Source organism: Eimeria acervulina, genomic scaffold, assembly GCF_000499425.1.
Source record: "Eimeria acervulina Houghton genomic scaffold, Eah_scaff542, whole genome shotgun sequence".
Classification (NCBI taxonomy): Eukaryota; Apicomplexa; class Conoidasida; order Eucoccidiorida; family Eimeriidae; genus Eimeria; species Eimeria acervulina.
In genome coordinates this window covers 1-22,586 of record NW_013547275.1, presented here as the reverse complement: position 1 = coordinate 22,586, position 22,586 = coordinate 1, and the positions used below count along the sequence as shown (strand labels likewise).

General features: G+C 41.9%; 4 protein-coding genes across 4 annotated transcripts; 2 read left to right on the top strand and 2 right to left on the bottom strand.

Moving 5' to 3' along the window:
• Positions 1-1,637: 1,637 nt before the first annotated feature.
• Positions 1,638-3,272, bottom strand: EAH_00042190 (phosphatidylserine synthase, putative; the record flags this gene model as incomplete). The annotated part of the gene is made up of 1 exon (XM_013391763.1): positions 1,638-3,272. The coding sequence occupies one exon, from the start codon at positions 3,270-3,272 to the stop codon at positions 1,638-1,640; it is 1,635 nt and encodes a 544-aa protein (XP_013247217.1).
• Positions 3,273-4,784: 1,512 nt separating this feature from the next.
• EAH_00042180 (Major facilitator superfamily, related) lies at positions 4,785-11,285 on the bottom strand (the record flags this gene model as incomplete). The annotated part of the gene is made up of 9 exons (XM_013391762.1): positions 4,785-4,941; positions 6,368-6,495; positions 6,903-7,053; positions 7,613-7,734; positions 8,352-8,450; positions 8,916-9,385; positions 9,658-9,794; positions 10,099-10,225; positions 10,724-11,285. The coding sequence occupies 9 exons, from the start codon at positions 11,283-11,285 to the stop codon at positions 4,785-4,787; spliced, it is 1,953 nt and encodes a 650-aa protein (XP_013247216.1).
• A 3,330-nt stretch (positions 11,286-14,615) lies between these two features.
• On the top strand, positions 14,616-15,884 carry EAH_00042170 (hypothetical protein, conserved; the record flags this gene model as incomplete). The annotated part of the gene is made up of 1 exon (XM_013391761.1): positions 14,616-15,884. One exon carries the CDS (start codon positions 14,616-14,618, stop codon positions 15,882-15,884), a length of 1,269 nt encoding a protein of 422 aa, XP_013247215.1.
• Positions 15,885-21,846: 5,962 nt separating this feature from the next.
• On the top strand, positions 21,847-22,464 carry EAH_00042160 (lytB domain-containing protein, putative; the record flags this gene model as incomplete). Its single annotated transcript, XM_013391760.1, has 1 exon — positions 21,847-22,464. A coding segment is annotated over one exon (618 nt), but the record flags the coding sequence as incomplete, so codon positions are not given.
• Between the last annotated feature and the right edge of the window lie 122 nt (positions 22,465-22,586).

Here is a 22,586-nt window from a genome sequence, read left to right as displayed (position 1 = left end):
TATATATATATATATATATATATATAATATATTTGTATACTCGCATAGCCATCGAAAAAAAGAAGCAGCTGTAACGATTAAAAAAATTGTTTTTTGCACATTCAAGCATCCACTGGATTTATCCATTTCTTTGGAAGCAGATATTCTGCAAAGCAGAGAACACAAAACGTCACCACCGCTGCTGGCTGCACGGTTTTGGAATCACACAGAACAGTAAATGGCGTGCGAAGTTAAAGTGCAGCGTGGCAAAACCAGTTTAAATAGCTTTGTTTGGTGAAAGCTGACAGCTTGTGGGCTGCATTGTATGGATTTAGTTGCACAGTGGAAGTTGCTTTGCCATCGCTTGGTGGCAGCTGCACACAACAATCACGAGCCGGCCTTGTTCAGCACCTGCAGCTGCACACAATGAACAGAATATTGCTTTCTCAGTGCTCTTATCCTCAGGAGTGAACTCTTAGCCTACTGGAAGCTTGCCATGAAGACTGTTCTATGCACCAGCACTTCGGTTATAACTTAATCATGCGCAGCCGTTACAAGTTGAAAATTCAAAAGGACACCGTGACTTGGGTGAGGGTTTTAAGTAACCCTAGTTCTTACAAACATCTGTCACCGTTACTTTCAGCGCATATTCTAGGCGGAGGCCCCATTAGCATTTGAGTGCTCGTTGAAATCGCCATTTGAACACCCAGCTAATTTGTGAATCTCCTCTCTGCGACAACAAATGAAGCCACGCCATCGGGTGAGCAGCAGCTGCAAAAAAAACGAAGCAACCACCTTTAGCTCTGCCATCTGAAGACGCTGAGTCTCAGAGAAAGTTGTTCCAGATGGATTCGTTGTGCAGCGTAAGACGATGACCGAGAGACAGAAAAAGAGGCTTAGTAAACTGGTGTAGGAATAAACGAAGAAAGACTCGTCGGGCGTATCTGCCTCTAAAAAAAGGCACTTCACTGGCAACGGCTAAAAGAAAAATGCTTCTCCTTTACTGTGTATTCTTTTTGTGTTGTTGTTTCCACTTCATTCTAATGCATGAAGGAAAGCACTCAAAAAATCATACCTTACATGGCAACTAGCCATTTGCTTGCTGCACTGGTGGCCGCTAGGCTATGTCAATGAATACCCCAAAGAGCAAAGAAAAAGTAGGATGTTCGTCTGTCTGCAGTGTTTCGGAGGTTTGTAACGACGGAGTTGCGATGTGTACGTCCGTCGTCCACCTATCCTCCAATTTCCCCTTTGCATTGGAAGTTGTTTTTCCCTTCTTCGCAGCAAAGGCAAAAGCAGCTAAAAATCACAGCGCCTGAGTCGATACGCCCCTAGGAGCATCACGACGCAGCTGTACAACATATACAATGTACAAATAGTGATAGAGAGGCAGTATTACAGCTGTGCTCATACAACATATATATATATATATATGTATATATATATATATATATATATATATATTATACATGAAATATACAGGGGCAGTGAGTGAGCGGTGAGTGAGTTTTCCATGACAAGCAGTTTCCTGATTTCTCTGCTGGTCGCAGCAGAACAAAACTCGAAATGTGTGTTCGTTAGTAATTGCACTTGAGTATGAGCTTGAGGTGCAGGTCTATAGTTGACTAGCTTCCTTTCCGCGCTTTTTGTTTTCTCCCTTATGATCCGCCGTAGTAGTAGTGTTTAGCAAGGTAAAGCAACGGCAGGAAGCAAGCCTGCGGCGGCAACTTCAGCAGCACTGCGGCAGCTGTATCCTTGATGCTGCTGCTGCCTGTCAGGTGTTTGCGTGTTGCAGCTCCTGCATTTGTTTCTGCTCTGCTGCGTCTTTCTTGCGTTGCATGCGCGAAGTAGCAGCAGCACCAGAGCCCGAAGAAGATCCCCGCCAGAACCCAGGGAATAACGACGTCGTGTTGAGGAGCAGAAGAGAAGAATCTGTCGGTACCGTATTTAATGCTCACCAACAACTCCACGGTTAAGATCATGACAAATAAAAAAACATTCCCCCCCATTCTATCATATCTAAACTGCAGCTGCGCATAGAACTCGGCGACTGCAGGAAACGCCAGCAGCCCCAAGAGGCCAAGGCGTGCAGGATTAATCCAATGAACTGCTGGAATATCTAGGACGGTCATGAGGAGAAAAACGCTGACTTCTGCAAGGAGAGAAAGAAATAAAAGCAGACTTGTCATCAGCAAATGACGGGGAGTGCGGAAGAACGACCATTCATATTCACAACTTGAGAAAGGGGTAAACCTCAACATAATCTTCTGATAGCGTGGATATGCACCCAGCCAGTCAAAATGGCGCTTGCCACACCAACGCATCACTGCACAACCAAACACCATCCCCATGAGGTTAGAAACAATTGCATCAATGAATATACTGTCCCACCAGCACTCCTGAAACTCGGGAATGAGCCACTGCAGCGACATCTCACAGAATTCAAACAATATAGAGAACGTCAAATTAAACATCCAGCTACGAAATATGCACATCTTCAGAAACCAACCAACAGCGTGACTTATAAACCAAACAGATGTGAACTGTCTCATCAGCGTATTCATGTTCACTGAACAGTCGAGCACAAGAGTTCCAGAAAACACATTTCCCCTCCTCGAACCAAAACCAGGCAGCAGCATGCGCACCAGAAAACGCCCGTCGTCGCGATGTACAGACAGAAGCGCCACTAAACAAAGAAAATAAGTCAAACACAAACCGTGAATCACTCTCCAGAAGCCCGGGTGCGGCCGAACTAATAACCCGTCTCTGCTTTCAAGGAAACAATATCCCATGATCGCCACCGCCAGACAGCATATAACCTGAACAGCGCGAAACCTGAGCTCTTGTTGTCGCTCTGCACTCAAGTCATCAAAGTGAAATTCAAAAAAACGATAGTCTTTGTCCGTTTTCCATAGGCATCCCGGCCCGCAAGCGACTAAGACAACCAACGCTAGCACCACAGCACTCGACAAGACCTGCTGGGGCTTCTCCTGAATGCTGTAATCAATCGAAGCCCTAAACTTCTCTGGGAACTCCTCCGCATGCTTGCAATAAACTGAATTGGCATAGTCATCCGGCGGCCGCCCTGAAGAGGTGTTCCAAAGAGAATGAAATGCGTCCTTTGAGCTGTCGCCATCTGATGTTGATTTGGTTGATATACCATTGCAGGCCCCCGAATTTGCCGTAGAGGATTTGCGCCGCCGCTGCTGCTGTTGCTGCTGTTGGTGTTGCTGTTGCTGTTGCTGCAATTTATCTTCCTCCCCAATGCGCTGTTGTTGCTTGGCGCGCTGCATTGGTCCCATCAGCAGGGGCCGAGGAGCCGCGGCAAGCAGACGCCCTCCAAAAAGAACCTCCTTAGGAGAATACGAAGAGGAATGGCGTTGCTGCTGCTAGTGTTGCTGCTGCTGCATGTCTGGTCCCAGCTGCAAAACTGCCCGGCGGTGCCGCCGAGTATACTTGCATGCTTTTTCTTTTAGAAACTCCTACAGGAAAGTAGTTGTAAAGAAACCTCGAGACAAAACAAGCCCCAAATGACGCTAATTTGCACTCTTAAGAACGAACAAGACTGCTGTTGTGCAGAATGAGACTCATGGCAGCCACGGTGAACACGGCTTGAACGCATGCGCCTGGCTGTCCAGACACGGCAAAAAGCGTGGAAACTACACACAGTATTTTAAGGATTTAACAGATATTATCAAGAGGAGAATGCCTTTCTTTTGAGGCCCTCCTGCTCGACTGCCGACGGGGGTTTGTTGAGGCGTCGTGCAGCAGCCACCGGCGCCGTAGCTGCGACCAGCTGCTGTTTTCTTTTTTTCTACAAATGCTATTGACTTGCAGCAAAATAATCCTTTTTAATCATTAAAAGTATTACTACAATTGCACATATTACCTCCACATACTTTGTCTGCTTTTGTATTTATTACACACAAGCCAATATCATTTACCCTGCCCTCCGGCTACGTTCGCTAGCCGTTCAAACAGGCCTCTTCAGTGCTAACGTTCCGCTTACTAAGAATTTGTTTGCTAAACAAAAAAAAACATGTTTAGTACATCTGATTCCTGAAGCAAGAACGGAACCAACAGGACAACACTCAAACTAACGGTATCAATGGACTTGTCTTTTTGTTGTATATCTTCGCCATCTGCTTGCCTATATTATCTCTCTGTTTCTTTTGCTGCCTCCACCTATGTCACTCCTCTTGCCTCTAGCGGCTCTCCTAAATGCATGCATGCATCCCCTCATTAGTCGTTTGGCCTGGGAGTGCCCTGCTTAACTTCCTAATCTTTGTTTGCAGCTACACCAGAGGAAATGCAGCTGTAACAGTCGCCTTACCTACCTGACTATATTCATAACATATATAATATGTATGTATATCTTATGTATTCATCAGTATGTTCAAAAAAAATACATAGGCAGAAGAATGCACGCAAAGAGGATATCGTTAGCTAAGAAGGGAGATATAAACTTCTAATCTCCCCTTCCCTTCTGCTCCTCCTCTAGCCATACAGCAAGCGAAGGAGACAGAAAAATAGAAGCAACAAGCAACTCGCGTGCCAACAGACAAACATACAACACAACAACACAACACAAACATTCAAATGCACCGGGCAGCAGCAGCAGAGACAGTCGAAGCCGTTGTTTTGGGGGCCCCACATGAGGTGTCTTTACGCTGTAAAAGGGTCCTGAGCTGCAGCGGAGCTGGAGACGATCCCACTGCGAATGAGCCGTGCTCTGTGGGACCCCACAGCAGTGTGGGGCCCCACAAACAAACAGCGCTGCCACAAACAGCCACCCATCATTCAAATCAAGCATTCAAAGAAACCATGCAAGTACCTCCAGCTGCCCTTGCGAAAGACGAGGTACCCCCAATATAAATATAATTCCCCGTATGCTCTTCTGCTGCTGCTGCTGCTGCTGCTGTTCTTGCTGCTGCTGCTGCTGCACCTGCTGCGTCTTCATCCCTGTCAAACTTCGCAGCGATATAAATCAACCAGCTGCAGCACAAGGAGGAAGCTGTTTGCGGCTTGCAAACGGAAGCACTCACAGGCCCCCATGCAATGCACAGCAGCAGCAGCAGTTGCTTCTGCACAGCAGCAGCAGCACTTGCTGCCACACAGCAGCAGGCTAAATACTTAGCTGCGTGTAATATGCTGTTTAAATTCCCAGAAGTGTTTGCTTGCAGCATTGCTGCCCGGAGTGCTGCTGTCTTTCCCTGCAATCGTAGGGCTGTTTGTTGTTGTTGGTGTTTGCATTATTTTATATTTATCTTCATTTACTGCATACACCCCAACTACAGCCTGCTTAAATGCCTTGAATAGCCTCCATCCTCCTGAATCTGCGCCCATAGATTGCTGTTGCTATCTGAAGATGAGAAGGTGTGGGACCCCCACGTCGTTTGCTGCAGCGCACTGTGCGTTTGCTGCTCGCAGCAGCAGCTATCATTGCTGTTGCAGCTGGTGCTGCTGCAGCTGTTGAGGCTGTTGCTGTGCATTAGTGTTGTCTCCCGAGGGCTGCAGCAGCAGCTGCACTTCCCCCCAGCTAGCGTCTCCTGGTGCAGCGCAAGATGCTGCTGCTGCTGCTGCTGCAAGATAAGGGGCGTGCGGTCGTGGGCCCCTTCGTCTGAAAGACAGCAGAAGCCTGAGCTCTCTCTCTTTCTCTCTGCTGCTACTGCACGTGCTTCATCTGCTGCGTATGTAGTGGAAGCAGCAAATAAAGCCACAGCGCTTAGCAGCCACAAACTGCAGCAAAATATGCACAACACATTCAAACAACAAACTGCATGCAGTCAGCAAATCACATGCAGCGCTCTGGAGCAGCTAACTGATAGTGCTGCATGCAACAAATATATATATATATATGTATATGCATATATATATATATATATATATATATATATATATATTATCACACATACAACACGCAACACATCTTGCATGCAAAAGTAGGAAGACCTTAGAGACACCCCACCAAGCATCTCTGTCTGCATATCCATTGAGCGTGCAGCACAATAAAAACAAACAAAACAAACATAAAAACAAACAATATAAGTAAAACAAAAGATAAATGCAGAATATACAAATAAAACAATAGCAAACGACAAATATAAACAACAGAAGAAGTACGAATACAATAAATATATGTACACCGCATATAAATAAAACAAATGAAAATACAATACATGCAAATGGAATAAATACAAACAGAACAGATACAAAAAAACTCTAAATGCCGTACACCAGCTGGCAGCCTGTTAAAGCAAACATGCTTAGCACTGCACTAACTAATGATGTCGTATCTTTACTAGGGTATGTATTCGTATACAGTTTTGAGCGCATTGAATTGCTGTTGTTTCTTGTTAATGTCTGCTGCATGCTGGGGTGTACGTACCTCATAGACAGCTGGAAGGCCAGCGCCCTAGAGCCTACAAAAGCTGCTAAGACTGACGCCAAAACAGTCCCTAGTGCTTTTGATATATCGTCTAGCACAGTGTAAATAGCACAAATAGTGCCTCTAACCTGTGCAGAAACTCACAAAAAAGAAACAAAAGCGACAGATTATCTACAGCAAAAAAAGGAGGGACGACAGGGTCTGCCTGTACACCCCAAACGGCACTTCCCTTCCTTATCTACCATATATATATATATATACATATATATTTATTAATATATATATATATATATATGTGTACATATATATATATATATATATATTTGTTGTTTATGTGGGTCTTTGTTTAATTAGTTGTTTCTCATGTGCAATTTTATTGGAGAGAAAAAGCAAGTAGCGAATAAACATAAGCAACAAAATAAAAAGAAAAGCATAAAAACAGTTACAGAATGCCTGCAAATATGAAAATAAATAACAACAAGCAAGCAAGCAAACAAACAAACAAGCAAAGGAAGCATACCTCCGCTGTATTTACGTTGAGTAAGACAGCACCAACATTTGCTGTTGATAATGTTGAAACAAATGCAGCACCCAGCAACAAAGCCAACAATCCTAATAACGCGGCGCCCTGAGGAGCCCTCCCTACTATTGCTGGGAAGGCAAAGATCATTACACAAGGAATACATCTGCAAGAAAACAAACAAAAACAGACAAAAACAAACAAAGATATACAAACAGAAATAAAATAAACAAACAATTCAACAGATGCTTAAGCGTATCGTCGTTTATATTGCTTCTTTTTATATGCATATGTGCAACCACCGATGAACAAAAAAAAAAGAAAAACAGGTAAACATTAAATAAAGCATCTGCGAAGAAAACAAGATACAATAAAGAATGCATGCAGATATACAATACAATAATAATAAAGAGAGGTAATAAGGCAGAAGAGCATATTTAAAAGGAGTGCGGTTTAATTCGTCTGCATGCAAATAAACAAAAACCTAGTAAGCACAGGAAAGAAGGTAGTGATAGTAATAGTAGTCATAGAGAGCAAACAAGATAAATATCAATAAATTCTGTAAATAATACAAAGGGGAAGATGAACTGATAGCAGCAAAGAGCCGCTAGAGGTACTGCATGCAACAACAACAACAATACAAGCCAGGGTGTATGTATACCCTACAGCCAATACAAGCAGCAAAACAGGGAAAGAAGAGAGAAGAAATAAATGATAATGATTACCTCAGGATGCAAGTGAATGCGCAGAAACGAAGAAGACGACGGCCGCTGTGTGCATACAGCTGACCTCCAATTATACCCCCAACAATCATGCCGCAGAAAGAAGCAGCAGCAACTGCAACAATCTGTTTATTTATACACCGCAGCAACAGCAGCAGCAGCAGCAGCACAGCATAATACATTATAAGACAACCCGCAAACAGACAAAGATATCAATACACCAAAAACAACAAAGGCTTCACTCCCCCACAACTCACAGACATACACAAGGAACACAACTGCAACAAATATATTCTGCTTGTAATGCAAATAGGCAAAGGAATAAGGCGTAGGCTTCCCTCAGCATATATTCCAAGCCTATATATACATACATAAATATGTATATGCTGTATATATATATATATATATATATACACGAATACATATATTGTACATGCAATCATATATATACTCCTATTCGTATATATATGTATATATATACGAATACATATAGTATACACGCAACAATACATACATACGTATTCGTATATATCTATTCATATAATATATATACATATGCTTATATATATATATATATATATATATATAATCTTGTATTCTGCTTGCGTGCATTGTTGAGCAGCTTTCAGGCTTATTTATTCTTTCTGCATGACTTTCCCTGCCCTCTTTAAGAACAATTTCTCTGTTTGTTTTTAATTCTTCATGGTACTGTTTAATATTAAAAGTAAAAAGCTGTGCTTACAGCTGCAATAGCAATGCTATCAGAGAGGCCGACGTCTGTTTGCAAGAAGTCGTGGAGATAAACAACCAATACACCCCAAGGAACATTCCCTGGGAATGCCTAAACAACAACAAAGACAGAAGAGAAAATAAAAAAATAAATAAACAAAAAATAGAGATGCCGATGGTGCTTCCGCAAGGCTCTCTTCACGCTGCAGAAGTATGTTCTAAGAAAATACAAACTCTGCCTTCATGATGCTGTCTTTAAATGAATCTTTGGAAATAAATAAATAAATAAATAAATAAATAAATTAAAAAAAATGTTTTATATTCAGCTGGGAGTCGTCAACAGGTTAATATATCGATTTATTGCTCCCCCAGCCCTTACATCAGCCTCAATATCTTTATTTCTGCATTATTTGTGTACATCTTTTATCTTTATTTCTGCATTATTATTGTGTATTTCTTTTATCTGTCTCGCTGCATTATTATTGTATTTCTTTTAACTTTCTTGCTGCATTCGTATTGCGTTTCTTTTATCTTTATTTCTGCATTATTATTGTGCATTTCTTTTATTGTTCTTCACCTGAACAAGCATAAGCAAATTTGTCTTGGAGCGGGCCATAGCCTTGAGGCTGCTGAAGTTGAGGCCTCTGCTATGAGAATTATCTTCTCCTGCGAGATGTCTGCTGCTGTTATTGCAATGATTTGCATGCATATAAGCGTGATGATGCTGCTGCTGGTGCTGCTGGTGCTGCTGGTGCTGCTGGTACTGCTGCTGGGTGAGGCTGCCGTTAGCAATGTAATAAAACTGCGCCATAAAGAGTAGAGGAGCAGCAAGAATAAGAAATACCCATCGCCAGTCTATAGCTCCTAATAATGCTGCTAAACACTGCCCGCAGAAAGCCCCGAAACCAGCAGCCCCAAGCACTAAAGCAGAAGCACAAGACCTCAAAGAAGGCGTAAACCAATCGCCTATCCACGAATATGCTAACGGATGAACGCCACCGCTAGCCAGCCCCGCAGCCAGACGAAGTAAGGCGAGCTGCCAGTACGCTGTACACAACAAAACAAGAAAAGAAATCTACATATATATATATATATATATGTATATGCCGGTACAAATTAAAACACTATCAACGCCGTACATATTATACAAGAAAAAAACGGAATCAAATTCAATGCACGCGCTCATGCATGCACTCGTGCGTGCATTCTTGCATGCATTTTTGCATGCATCTTTGCATGCAGGATTAAATGCCTGCCTGCTTGCATGCATGCATGCATGCAGCAGACGCCCAGCAGCAAATGTCCTTAGAGGGCCTCACCAGTAACGAAGAAAGTACAAAGAGAGGCGAGCCCTGCTAAAAGAAGAACAGCCGACACGAGTTTATTTTTATCTAACAACCCCGTGCAAAGCCCCACGGCAATCGACCCGATACACCCCGGGGTGTAATACAAAAACCTGAACAAGCAGAAGCAAACAAAACAAAGCATTAGAACAACACATTAATAAACAAGACTAATATGAATGCAAACACATAAACAAACCCACACAATCCATGCATGCATGCATGCATGCATGCAGCGTATACCCATCACACCCGCAGACGCCACAGCAACAGCTACAGCAACAGCAGCAGCAACAGCAGCAGCAGCAGCAGCAGCAACAAGAGCAGCAACAGCAGCAACAGCAACAGCAACATCAGAAGCAGACAGCAGCCTCATTGGCCGAAGGAAATGCAAGGAAATGCATCTGCTTTGCTTACGCAAGCTCGCCTCCCACTCGAATGTCTCTTTCTGCTTCACTAAAATGAAATGTCTCCGCAATGCGCGATAAATTTGGGGCCAACGCATTTTGAGTGCCGAGGGCGACAGCAACTGCCAGCAGCAAAACTGAAAAAGAAAAAGAAGAAAAAACGAAGAGAAATATAAACAAATAAATGCAGCAAATAAATATATGCACATTAAAATTAGATACACTCAAACCCAAGCAACAAATAAACACATTTAAATAAATAAATAAATATATATATATATATATATATAGTTAAATACAAAACAATGCTGAAGTGAATATAAAAACAAAACGATGAAATCAATCTTGATTACAAAACAACGAAATAAACACTGTCATAAAAAACAAAATAAATACAACAATAAAACGAAATATCATTCATTCATTTATTTTAAACATGAATGAAAAGCATTAGCCTCCCTATACAGGGGAAGAAGCAGCAAAACAAACCCCAAAAAAACCCAAGCACAGCAAACTGACCCGGCGCTTTGGCTACGTTTTATAAGCGAGCTTCCTCAGGTGTACGTACACCCCAACACAACACAGGGGGCGAGGCATGCATGCACAGAGGAGAGAGAAGTAAAGGCATTTCTTACTTGTGAAATGATACTGCAGCAACTCTGATGTATGTTCTCTTTGATGAAAAGCCATCATAACCTCGTGCTGTTTCTCTTGAGCGACTTTACTTTCTTTTTGTTTCGATTTGCTGTTGATATCTAACAAAGAATTTGAGTTGCTCGATATGATGCGAGAGACAAATGCCTGCATCCTTAAGACAAAGCGCGCTGCTGCACTGGCCTTCCATGTTGCTGCTGACTCCTTAGGCGGCTTCTCCCAGAAATGCTGCTGCTGCTGCTCCTGCTGCTGCTGCGGCTGCTCGTGCAGCTGCGGCTGCTGCTGTTGCTGCTGTTCCTGCTGGACTTCGTCTCCCATGTCTGCAGCGTGAGGCATCCACTCATCAGTAAACGCCCACCCTATGTCATCTCTGCTGCTATCTCCTGCAGCGTCTTCGGTGTACGGCGGATGAAGCATGTTTACTTCTTCTGAGGCAGAGCTGTCGGGCTCTGCGTGCCCGCGCAATTGCTGCTGCTGCTGCTGCAGCTGATGTGGAGACGGGTCGGAGGGGTCGAAATCACACACCTCGTCGTCCGCTGTCATGAGGGCACTCGGCGGGGAGTAAGGAATTTGCATGGGGGTCTACTAATGCATGCAAGGGAAAGATAGAATTCAAATGAAGAGACTGCTCAGCTGATGCCGCGCAAACTGCTGATGTTGCTGGGCTGATGCATGCGGCATGAGGAGATTATTTAATGTAGTGTGTCATTGACGAAAGCACGTTTTCGTCTTGGGTTGAGAGGCAGATGAAGTAGGGAGAGGTGGCCGCTGCCGCGGCCGGGAAGCCACTGGAAGACTGATATAAAGCAGAGGAATAAAAGGAAAAGAGGGGAAAATGCATTCAAAAAGAGCCTGTAGACCTGAAATGAGGGAAACAACGGCTGCCAGCCGTCCGTCGATGCGGTGTATGCACAGCCCACACCGGGGGAAGAGTTGCTGCCTTTGCTGTTTCGAAAGTAAATAAAGAACTCAATTTAAGATCTTTAAACAATTTCAAATAAAGAAACAGAAGATTTTTGCGCGAAACGCCTCATTTCCCCCAACCGCTCGAGATGATTCAATGTCTACGCCAGCCACCGCACTTTGCAGGGAATCGAAGGCGGAAAGCTGAGTTATTTTTGAATGAATGAGGGGAGGTTTGCATAAAATAAAAGGGGAAATGGAAATAAGGAGAAGAAATTCACAAAGTTTGTAAAAGCCGCCGCCAGTCCATGCTTGCACAGCATCTGCGCCCGTGCACTGTACGTACACCGTTTGCCTCAACGAAACCGCTGCCTCGATCCTCAGGTATGGATGAAACCCCTTTGAATTCAAAGGATATTAAGTGATAAATAGAAGCATTTTAAAGATCATAATAAACCTTAAATTGCAGGGTGTTACCCCAAGCAACGATATTTCGATTGCTCTGCTGCCGGCTGTACTACACCTCAACACCGGTACAGCGCCATTTGCTGCTTTCTTTTTCCATCACTTCTTATTAATGAATTACAGTAAAGAATATATTGCTACACTCAGAGGGAGCCATTAGACGTGTAGATTTTCAACACTCCCCCGGAGATGTTCTTCACACCGAAGGCTGCCAGATAGAACACGTGGCAGCGTGAGGCGTATATGCACCGCTTAAATTAAACGCTGATGAGCGCATGATGCCTCAAGACTTGAACGAGTCAGTGATTTGAAGTCATGTTAGTACACCAACACTCAGGCTTCTCTATTTCCGGCTGCATGCGGGAAGAGAGTGTAAGTGCAGAACTCTTGCAGTTAAAATGCATCGTTTTATTGCAGCATTCACGAAGTTTAACTGATACTCAGCGGCATGCTGCACACCGAAAACAAACAGCTGCATAGTTCATAAGCTGCAACCGGCAAACCAGGTAGCTCTATCAGGCCGTGGCTAGCATCAGCTAGCTGCAGCTAGCTTTAACTAGTTGTGATTAAAAAGGTTTAACTTCCCTTTGTTTAAGTGTATATCGAAGCTGAAGGAGTGATGAGATGCAGCAATGACGTTCAGGAAACTCCTTCATTTGGTGAACACACGATTGGGGGCTGTACATTCTACAACTCTTTTTTCTTTATTTATTCACTTCTTCCTCTCTTCTCTTTTGATTTACAAAAGATAAGTGGATGACAGTGTAGCTCAGACTATTTGCTTTTGCATTTATAGGCAAAAATAACAACAAGAAGGATAAAATATGAAGAAACAGGTCGCTGTGCGCTCTGCTAATTCAAACAGAAAACAGCAAAGACGTCACAACGCATTTGAATAAAAAGAAATGCGTTTACATACACTTTAAATCAAACAACTCTGCCTCTGCTTCCAGATGATTTAAACCTTTCTGCATGTTATTACTTTATTTTTATTTTATTGTTAATGCGCTGTATTCTATTCAATCTACTTAGTATTTTTTAATATATTTTATTTCATTTGATTTTGTTTAACTACTTCTGCTCCGACGATTCCTTTTTTTTGCATTTTCCCTTGAATTCAAAGAGCGGAGGAAACAAAAGACGGCCGTAAAAGAAATCTATTTATTAATAAAGCGATTGTATGCGTCGTAGATGTACGTTATTGTTATTATTGTCATTATTATTATTATTATTATTATTATTATTATTATTATTTATTAAAATAACGAGAGTAACCTTATGTTTTAAGCAGTCACAAGCCTTGCAACCGCGAGTTATGTACAATTCATTAACTAATAAACACATAAATAATAATAATAATAATAATAGTAATCGTAATAATAACGAAATCCATTGAGAAGATATACAAACTGCCAACAAAGCAAGACGCACGAAGATTATATGCAGCTAATAACAATGCAAAATAAACTAAGAGAGCACGAATTTATTTACAAATCAAACAAATATACAATATGCTAATATTTACTTTTAAGTTGAAGGATCTCAGATTCTCCTTTGGTCAACACCACTTTAGTGCTTAGTGTTATAGGGTTTAAACTTTACGGTTTAGGGTTTAGGGTTTAGGGTTTAGGATCCATAGTTTAGTATTTAGGGTTCAGGGTTTACGGTTTAGGTGTACGTACACCTGAAAAGCAAGCAATACGATGCTGACGACGGTTAGGTAAAATTTGTGCGTAGGCAGCGCCGGCATTTTTGTGGATTAGTTCAAATAATATATTTCAATATTTAGAAAACAAAAATATTATTATTATTATTACTTTAATAATTATTTTAATTATTTCAACAACAGAGCTGTACGTACACTCCATTGTGAAGATCAGAGCCCCGCCATCGCTTCCGTGGCTGAGGGGCTACATAAATAAATGTATAACTTTGTTGCTTAAAAAAGATTTAAATATATTTTATTTACTTCATTTAATTAGTGAAATATATTTATTTGCATTTATTGCCTCTCAATCACAAGATCGAAGGCTCTACCTGCAGGACCCAGCTGACGTCGATGCTGCTGCTGGTTTTTAAGTGAATAACACGGCAATTGAAGAAGTTTTAATCAACAACATCTGAATTAAAATAAAATGGATTAGAATAATGCGTTCTTGGGGGTTTCTCTGGGGTGTACGTACACCATCGACGCTCCCAGGTGTACATGAAATTGGTATTGGCCAGATCAGCATCAAATCATATATACTTTCTTTGCTAATTTCTTTTCTTTTGTTTCTTTGTTTTTTCGGTCGTCTTCTTCTCTTAACACCCTAAGACCTCTGTTTGTTCCTCCTGCTTGCAGACGCAGCGCTCCCTCCAATTCATTGTTTAGAGCTTCTTTTTTGTTTCATCTTCTTATTCGTAGCTTTTTATTCATTTATTTTCTTTTTTTCGTTTTCTTTCCTCTTCACTTCTCGCTGATCACTGATCGTTGCTGTTCTGCTGTCTCCTGCGCTGTCGAAAATGACTTCCAAATCTGTTCCTTCCATTGCAGCAGCAGCAACGCCAGCAGCAGCAGCAGCAGCAGCCGCAGCAGCCGCAGCAGCCGCAGCAGCAGCCCCTACATCAGCAGCAGCAGCAGCAATCCCTGCAGAAGCAACAGCAGCAGCGATCCCTGCAGCAGCAGCAATCCCTACAGCAGCGACAGCAGCAGCAATCCCTACAGCAGCAGCAGCATCAACCCCTGCTGCAGCGGCAATCCCTGCAGCAACAGCGACTGGTGCAGCAGCAGCAGCAGCTGGTACGCTTGAGTTAACAGCTGTTGGAGGCCATTTGACGATTACTGTCTTCTTGCCGCCTGCTGCTGCTGCTGCTGCTGCAGCACCTGCAGCAGCAGACGTCGGGCAGCTGACGGAGGCCTTTGAAAGCTTAGAGCTGAAGAGCAGCAGCGAACTCAACACCAGCAATTTGAATGCTGCAGCAAGAGGAGAGAAACACGACACAACAACACGCTGCGCACGCTCTCCTGCTGCTGCTTCAGCTGCTGCTCCTGCTGCTGCTGCTGCTGCTGCAGGACAGGACACTCCGGCTGCTGCTGCTGCTGCTGCACAGAAGCAAGAGCTGGCGTACCGTCTACAGCAGCAGCAACACACCGACGGCGATCATCTATTGAGGCTGTCTCTCTGGCGCGTGCAGCAGCAGCAGCAGCTCCAACAGCAACTGCAGCAGCAGCAGCAGCAGCAGCAGCAGCGGCTGTGTGCTCAAGAGGAAGGAGGAGCAGAAAGTAAAGGCGAAGCAGCAATAAGCCAACCATCAACATTTAATTTTTTGTTTAATTTGTATTTTAGATTTCCTTGCAGTCTTCCTCCTCTTCATCTTCTCTCTGCTACCTGCGGCCCAGCACACCGTCCATCAGCGCGCCCAGCAGCAGCAGCAGCAGCAACAGCAGCAGCAGCAGCAACAGCAGCAGCAGCAGTAACAGCAGCAGCAGCAGGAGCAACACCAGCAGCAATTGGAGCAGCAGGACCAGCAACAGGAACAGCAGCAGGAGCATCATCATCGACAACGACAGCAGCAGCAGCAGCAGCAACAGTAGCAGCAGCAGCAACAGAAGCAGGAGCAGGAGCAGCAGCAGCAGCAGCGCGAGGAGAAGAAGAGTTATTAAAGAGTTATTATTTTTTCAGATTAACAATGAAGTGCTCGTTAAGGCCGGCGCAGTTGGCGTCAGCTTTGGCTAGCAAAGAAGAAAAAATAATCCGTCAGATAAAAAATTTTAAATTGAGCTGCAAGTAATTTATTTTTTTAACTTTTGTTTGTTTGTTTGTTTTGTTGCTCTGTTTGTGTTGCTTCTTTTCTTTCTTGTTTTGTTTGTTTGTTTCCTTGCTTGCTTTCTTGTGCTTGTTTGTTCGTTTTGTTTGTCTATTTACTTGTTTGCTGTCTTATGTTTGTCTGCTTCACGTTTGTTTTGTTTGTTTTTTACGAGTTTTCTTTCAAATGTTTGTTTGTTTGTTTTATGTTTGTTTGTTTATCCACTTGTTTGCCTTTTTATGTTTGTTTTGTTTGTTTTGTTTGTTTGCTTAACAAACAAACAAACAAACAAACAAACAAAAGAATAGAGTAACGAGACAAACAAAAGAAGGAAGACGAATTACCTGCATTTTAGTGTAAAAGTTTTAATCTTGTTATCTTCTTGTTTGTGTATTTATTTGTTTGTTTATTTGTTTGTTTGTTTATTTGTTTGTTTGTTTATTTGTTTGTTTGTTTGTTTGTTTGTCTTTCTGTCAGTGTGTATATCTTTTTTTCTTGTTTTAATTTCTGTTGTACGTTAGAATATATCTTAATTTGTTTTTTATTCAATTTGTTTTTTTTCTGTTTTTGTTTGGGGTGTATGTACAGGAGATGCAGCCAAACGATTGTACAGCTGAATGATGCTTCTTTGCAGTTATTACCTTCTGCTCTCTGGGTAGAGGCAAATTATTTATTTGTATGTAATTGAAAATAGATAGATCTATACATGTATATATCTATATATCTACATATCTATATATCTATATATCTATATCTATATATCTATATCTATATATCTATATCTATATCTATATCTACATCTATATCTATATCTATATCTATATCTATATCTATATCTATATCTATATCTATATCTATATATCTATATATCTATATATCTACATATATGTATATTGCTGTTTGTTTGTTGTCTCTTTCGTCTGTCTCTTTCTGCTCGTGTCTGATTGCTGCGCCGCTTCTTTCTTTTTTGTTTTTGTTTTTGTGTTTGTGTTATGCGTCTCTCTTCTGTCTCTTCTGCTTTGTCTCTTGTCTGTCTCTTCTTCTGTCTCTTCTGCTTTGTCTCTTCTTTGCTTTGTCTTTGATTTCTTTTTCGTGTCTTCTGTTAGTCGCTCACTGTTTGTATTTCTGTTGTTTGTTTTTTCTCTGTTGTTTTATGTTTCGTCTTTTCTTTGTTTTTTTTCTTTGTTTGCTTTTGTTTGTTTTTGTTTTTTATTTTTTTACTTTATTCGGTGCTGTCTCTTCTCTCTTTCTTTGTCCCTTCTTTCCTCCTGTGTTTGTCTCCTTTGTTTGTTTCTCTGTGTCTTATCCTGTCATTCTGTTTGTCTCATTTTGTGCTGCTGCTGCTGCTGTTGCTGTTGCTGCTGCTGCTGCTGCTGTTGCCGCTCCTGCTATGTCTCTCTTTGTTTATGCTTTCTCTCTCTCTCCGTCTCTCTCTGTCTCTCTGTCTGTCTATCTCTTTTAATGCTCCTTCTACTTCTGTCTGTTTGTATTTGTTTATTAGTGACTATAATAAGACAATAAATAAGGACAAGAAAAGAAGTAAAGTAAAAGAAATAAAGTTTTTTTGTCTTTGTTCTGCAGGCTTGCGAAGAGTGTCTCTCAATACCGACTCACTCTTCTTTTTCGCAGCCTTCTCCCGGAAGGTAACAGACAAATAAATGCAAATTAATTAAATCAACAGAAATTAAAAAAATAAATAACAAAAATGCTTGAGAGATAAAACCCTACAGCCCCTCTTTCTCCTCATTTATATAGAGACAAACAAATACTATTAGTATAGCTAGCTAGAACATAATAACAGCTAGCAGCAGCACCTTAGCTAACTAGCTAGCTAGAAACTTACCGGTAACTGACGACCCAGCTACCTAGCAACGCAGTTGTAGCTAGCTAGGTAGCTAGCTAGCTAGCTAGCAACGAAGCGAGTGCATTGAACAGGCGATAAAAGTAATTAGAAGAAGAGAGGCAGAGTGTATTGACACGAAGAGAAAAGAGAAGAGAGAAAGAGAAAAATATTAATAAAAGAGAGACATAAAGAAGCGGCGCGTTCAGAGGGGTTGAGAAGAGCTTCCTGCTTAATTGCTGCTGCGCATACAGAGGGTTTGTAGACAGCGACAAACTTCAATTTTCTTCTTTTGATGTTAAAAATATTTTCAGAGGCCCCGCTGTCGCCTCTGCAGACCAAGGCGGAGGCACGCGAGCAGCAAGTGAGTTTAGGAGAGGGTATTAAGTATATATATATGTGTATATATATACATATATATATATCTATATATATATATATATACGCATATATATATTGTATATATTTATATTTGTTTATATGTATGTCTGTGGAGTGATTGTTTGCGGGTGTTTGTCTTTGTCTTTTGTTTCTATGGTCTTCTTTCTTGTCTGTCTTTCTTTTTTTTAATTTTGTTTAGTTATTTTCTTTTTGTGTATTTATCTCTATCGATGCCGTTCTCTTTGTTTATTTTTGTCGCTCTGTTTCTTCTTCTTCTCCCTCTGTGTCTTTGCTGCTGTCTTTATCTGTTTGTCTCTCTTTACTACTCTCTCTTTTATCTTCTTCTCTCTGTCTCTCTGTTTGTCTGCCTGGCTGTCTGCTTGTGTTTGTGTTCACCTTTGTGTTTTTATGTCTTATTCGTCTGTTTGTCTTATCTTTTCTTCTGTCAGGGATGCAAATAGCTTTTTATTTGCTGCATTTGTTTATGTGCTGCGCTGCAGTTAGCTGCAGCAGCTGCGGCTTCGTCTTAGGGACAGAAAGACAGCTGCCTTCTGCTGCTGCTGCTGCTCACTGTACAGGTTCTTCCTGTTCAACTGTGGCTGCATGCAGCAGTTGTGTAGACAGCAGCGGTAGAGAGAAGTCAAAGGAGAGCGAGGCACAAGCCTCAGGAAGCAACTTGAAGACTGACGCATCTTCTGCTGCTGGTGCTGGTGCTGCTGGTGCTGCTGCATGCGGCGAGGTGTGGCTGCTGAAGCGGCGCATGCAGCTGCATGCATTAGTGGGTAGCAAATGGGAGGGGGATCTGCTGCAGCTACACTCCGATTTGTCTTATTTTATACGTGATTTAAGCGCATTCAGCAGAGAAACAGACGTCTTACGCTTTATGCTGCTACCTGTTGCAGTTCCTGCTGCAGCAGAATGCCCCTGGGAAGTGGGGGCACAAGCACCTCCAACTGCTGCTGCTGCTGCTGCTGCTGCTGCTGATCCTGCTGCTGTACGCAGCAGCAAAGACAACCACCTTCGACTTACAGCAGCAGCAGCAGCAACAGCAGCAGGAGCAGCAGCAGGAGCGGGAGGAGCAGAGCCAGCAGCAGCAGCAGCAACAGCAGCAAGAGCAACAGCAGCAGGAATTGCTCAAGCGAGACCCTGGGTCAGTATACCTGAAGGAGAATCTGCAATGGAGCTGCGCATTCTTTTAAGAGAATGTTTTGTTGTGAAAAGCGGAACAAAAGACAAAAATAAAAAGGGTTGTCTAGCCATGAAGGTGGGCATACACCTGAATATTTAAATTCAATTAAACAACAATACACTGCCCTTCTTCAAAAATTACTTTCCCCCGATTCATTTAAAGGAAACAACAAATCAGCTCTATCCACTAGTGCTTCTGGCTGCATGCATGCATGCATGCATGCATGCATGCATGCATGCATGCATGGAGCTGTGCATGCATGCACATTTTCGAGGTTTGTTTTGCTGCAGGTGCTGCTGCGTCGGGTGTCTGGACAGCGAATAGGGGGAGGAGGAGGAAGCCCTTTGAAGAGTTTCTCTGCATTTGCATGCAGTGGCAGCAGCCGCATGCATCTGGCTCGTGTGGGGCTGCATTTGTTTGCAATTATTTCGCGTTTGTTGCAGAGGGCAGCAGCAACAGATAAAGAAATGATGAATTTCTTCCCGCCTCCTCTTCTTGAAATGCGCCAGTTTATTGATAACGCCGTTGTCGCATATTTGCCTTTAGTTTAATAAAGAAACACATGATATATATGTATATATAATATATATACATACATATATATATATATATTTGCATATATTATATATATAATATGGTGTTTCTAATACAAATATTCTTTTTTTTGAAGATTTTGTTTCTCTTGTTTATCTTTATATGTGAATATTGCAATTAAAATGTTTAGACCGAATTGTTTTTATATATTTTTATTTCTTTGTTGTATTTAAATAACTTCGTAATTCACCTTTAGTTCACGCCCTCATTCAATAAACAATATACATATTATTTACATTATATATACGTATATATATATACATATATATATTTAGTCTCATTTAATACAATTGTATGCAGTGGGCAGCAGCTGCTGTATGTTGGGGTGTACATACACCTCAGGTTCAGTCTTAGTGAATAAGAGAGGCGGCGTTTTGTTTGTTTTATTTGTTTGTTTTTTATGTTACAATTAAAAGCAAACAAATTGCTTCAAAGGATCAGCGCCAGCCCACACAAAGAATATTCTTTTAAAGACAATATGGAGCTTCTGCAATAACAAGAATACGCTCTCCATCTGTTCGTAAAGCCTCACTCGATGCATGCAATAAAACTGAAGACAGCAACTTTGCTTTTCTTTGGGCTTTCACGGTGAACCTCCGCAAGCAAGCAGAAAGACATTTAGTACTTACTTCACTCAGGTGCAGCACCCACCCATAAGCCCCGGCAGCTAGCTACAGACAGCTAGCCGCAGCCAGCTCTTGCTGGCTGCAGCTAGCTACAGGTAGCTAGCTACTCCCATCTCTAGCCAGCTGCAGCTAGTTACAGCCATCTGTAGCTCGCTGCATCTAGCTAGAAGTAGCTGTAGCTACAGAGCAAAGACGGCGGCATTTGTCTAGATGGAGTTTTGAGTGAATTTCGATTTGTTTGTTTTGCTGAGTTTGGCTTAGGGTGTAGTTTATCTGGTTGGTGTGTAAATATAGTTCTTTTTATCATCAGGCTGTTTGTTTCTTAATTTGAATAGAGATCAACTGAAGAGGGTTTCCTCCGTCTTGTGCACTGGGGTAATCGATGCAGAACGGATAGGAAAGCAGAAGAAAAAAGGAAAAGGAGGGAATTTCCACGGTGGAAGTTCAATTGTTTATCTTTTTTCATTAAGAAACAGCAACAATGATTCAAATTAAAATAATAATTATGAAAATTCACTGAGGGAAGTTTGTGGAGCAGCTCGCGTAGCGAGGTGTCTGCGCATACACCTGAAAAGAAACGCCGTTAGAGAGGAAAATTTGAATCCCATTCTTCTTTAGCTTTTCTTTTTATATGTTTTTCAGCTGTCATTTCGTAGACTTCACTATATTTCGTGCATTTATACTTTCTTTTCTCCTGCCGCATCGTGCAGATTGTCTGCATGCAGAGAAGGCAAACATTTCGTCTTCGATCTGGCGAAGGTATAGTGAACTTTTATATTAATATTTTCAAGATGAATATTTAAAAGTAAATTGTTTTTTATTTCTTCATTATATATCATTAAACAGACAAAAGATTTGCATTTCCTTCTTCTTTCTGTTCTTCCTTCTTGCAGCTCGCGGAGAGGCTGGCGGTTGCTGACGCTGGATGCGGCTAAGACGCTGAGGATTCTCTTCGTTAAATTTTGATTTATTAATTGTTTTCATTATTTATTTCTTTGTCAACTATAACACAAGGGTCGGCAGCAACGCTCCCCTAACACTGTAGACATCCATACACCTCAGCCTTTTCTCGGTATTCATACAACATGAAAACGCGAGGTGTATATGCAGAAAGCAAAACGAAAATACAGAAAAAGACAACACGGAGCATTGGAGTGAAGCCAGCAAGATAAGAAACAACAATCGATGTTCTTTTTCTCCTTCTCTTCCCCTCTTTCTTTCTAGTGGATGTTGCTGCTGTTCTTCTTTCAGATCCCTCAATGTATATTGAATAAAGAAACAATAAAAGAAGAGAACAACGAGAAAAAAGACAGCGTCATGAAGCCGGAGGCCTTCAATTCTCCTGAACTGCGGCTTCTGTCTCCCTCTTCACTTCTTTTTTTCTTTCTTTTTTTGTTTTGCCTTCTTCCTTCTTCTAGTGAAGCTTTCTCTCTGCATTCTTCTTCTCATTTCTCTTTAAACAATGTACACCCAAATAAAGGGTTTAAGTTCTCTCCTCTCTTCTTTAGCCCTTTGCATGCGCAGCAGCAGCAGCGGCCGGCATTCATATTAGAGAGCAGCACGCGCATGCATGCAGCAGAAACGCAACCAGTACAAGAAGCAGCAGGACCAGCAGCATCAGCAGCCCCAGCAGAAGCAGCAGCAGAAGAATCAGCAGCAGCAGCAAAGCGTTTCGGTGCTGCTCCCCTTGCAGCCGCGGTATTTGCTGAGGCGGAGCTGGGTGCTGCTGCTGCTGTAGCAGCAGCAGACGCAGCAGCAGCAGCAGCAGAACCAGCAGCACCAGGCCCTGTAGCGCTTATTGCTGCTCCTCGAGGGTTTTGTGAAGGTGTTAGCAGAGCTGTCGGTACAGTAGAAAAAGCTCTCGAAATCTACGGGCCTCCGGTGTACGTCAACCATCAAATTGTGCACAACGAATTCGTTTGCAAACAACTCGAAGTAAGATGTGCTATCATAAATAAATAAATAAATATATATATATATCTATGTATCAGTACATAAATATGCACATATATATATATTTATATATATATATATAAATATATATATATATATATATA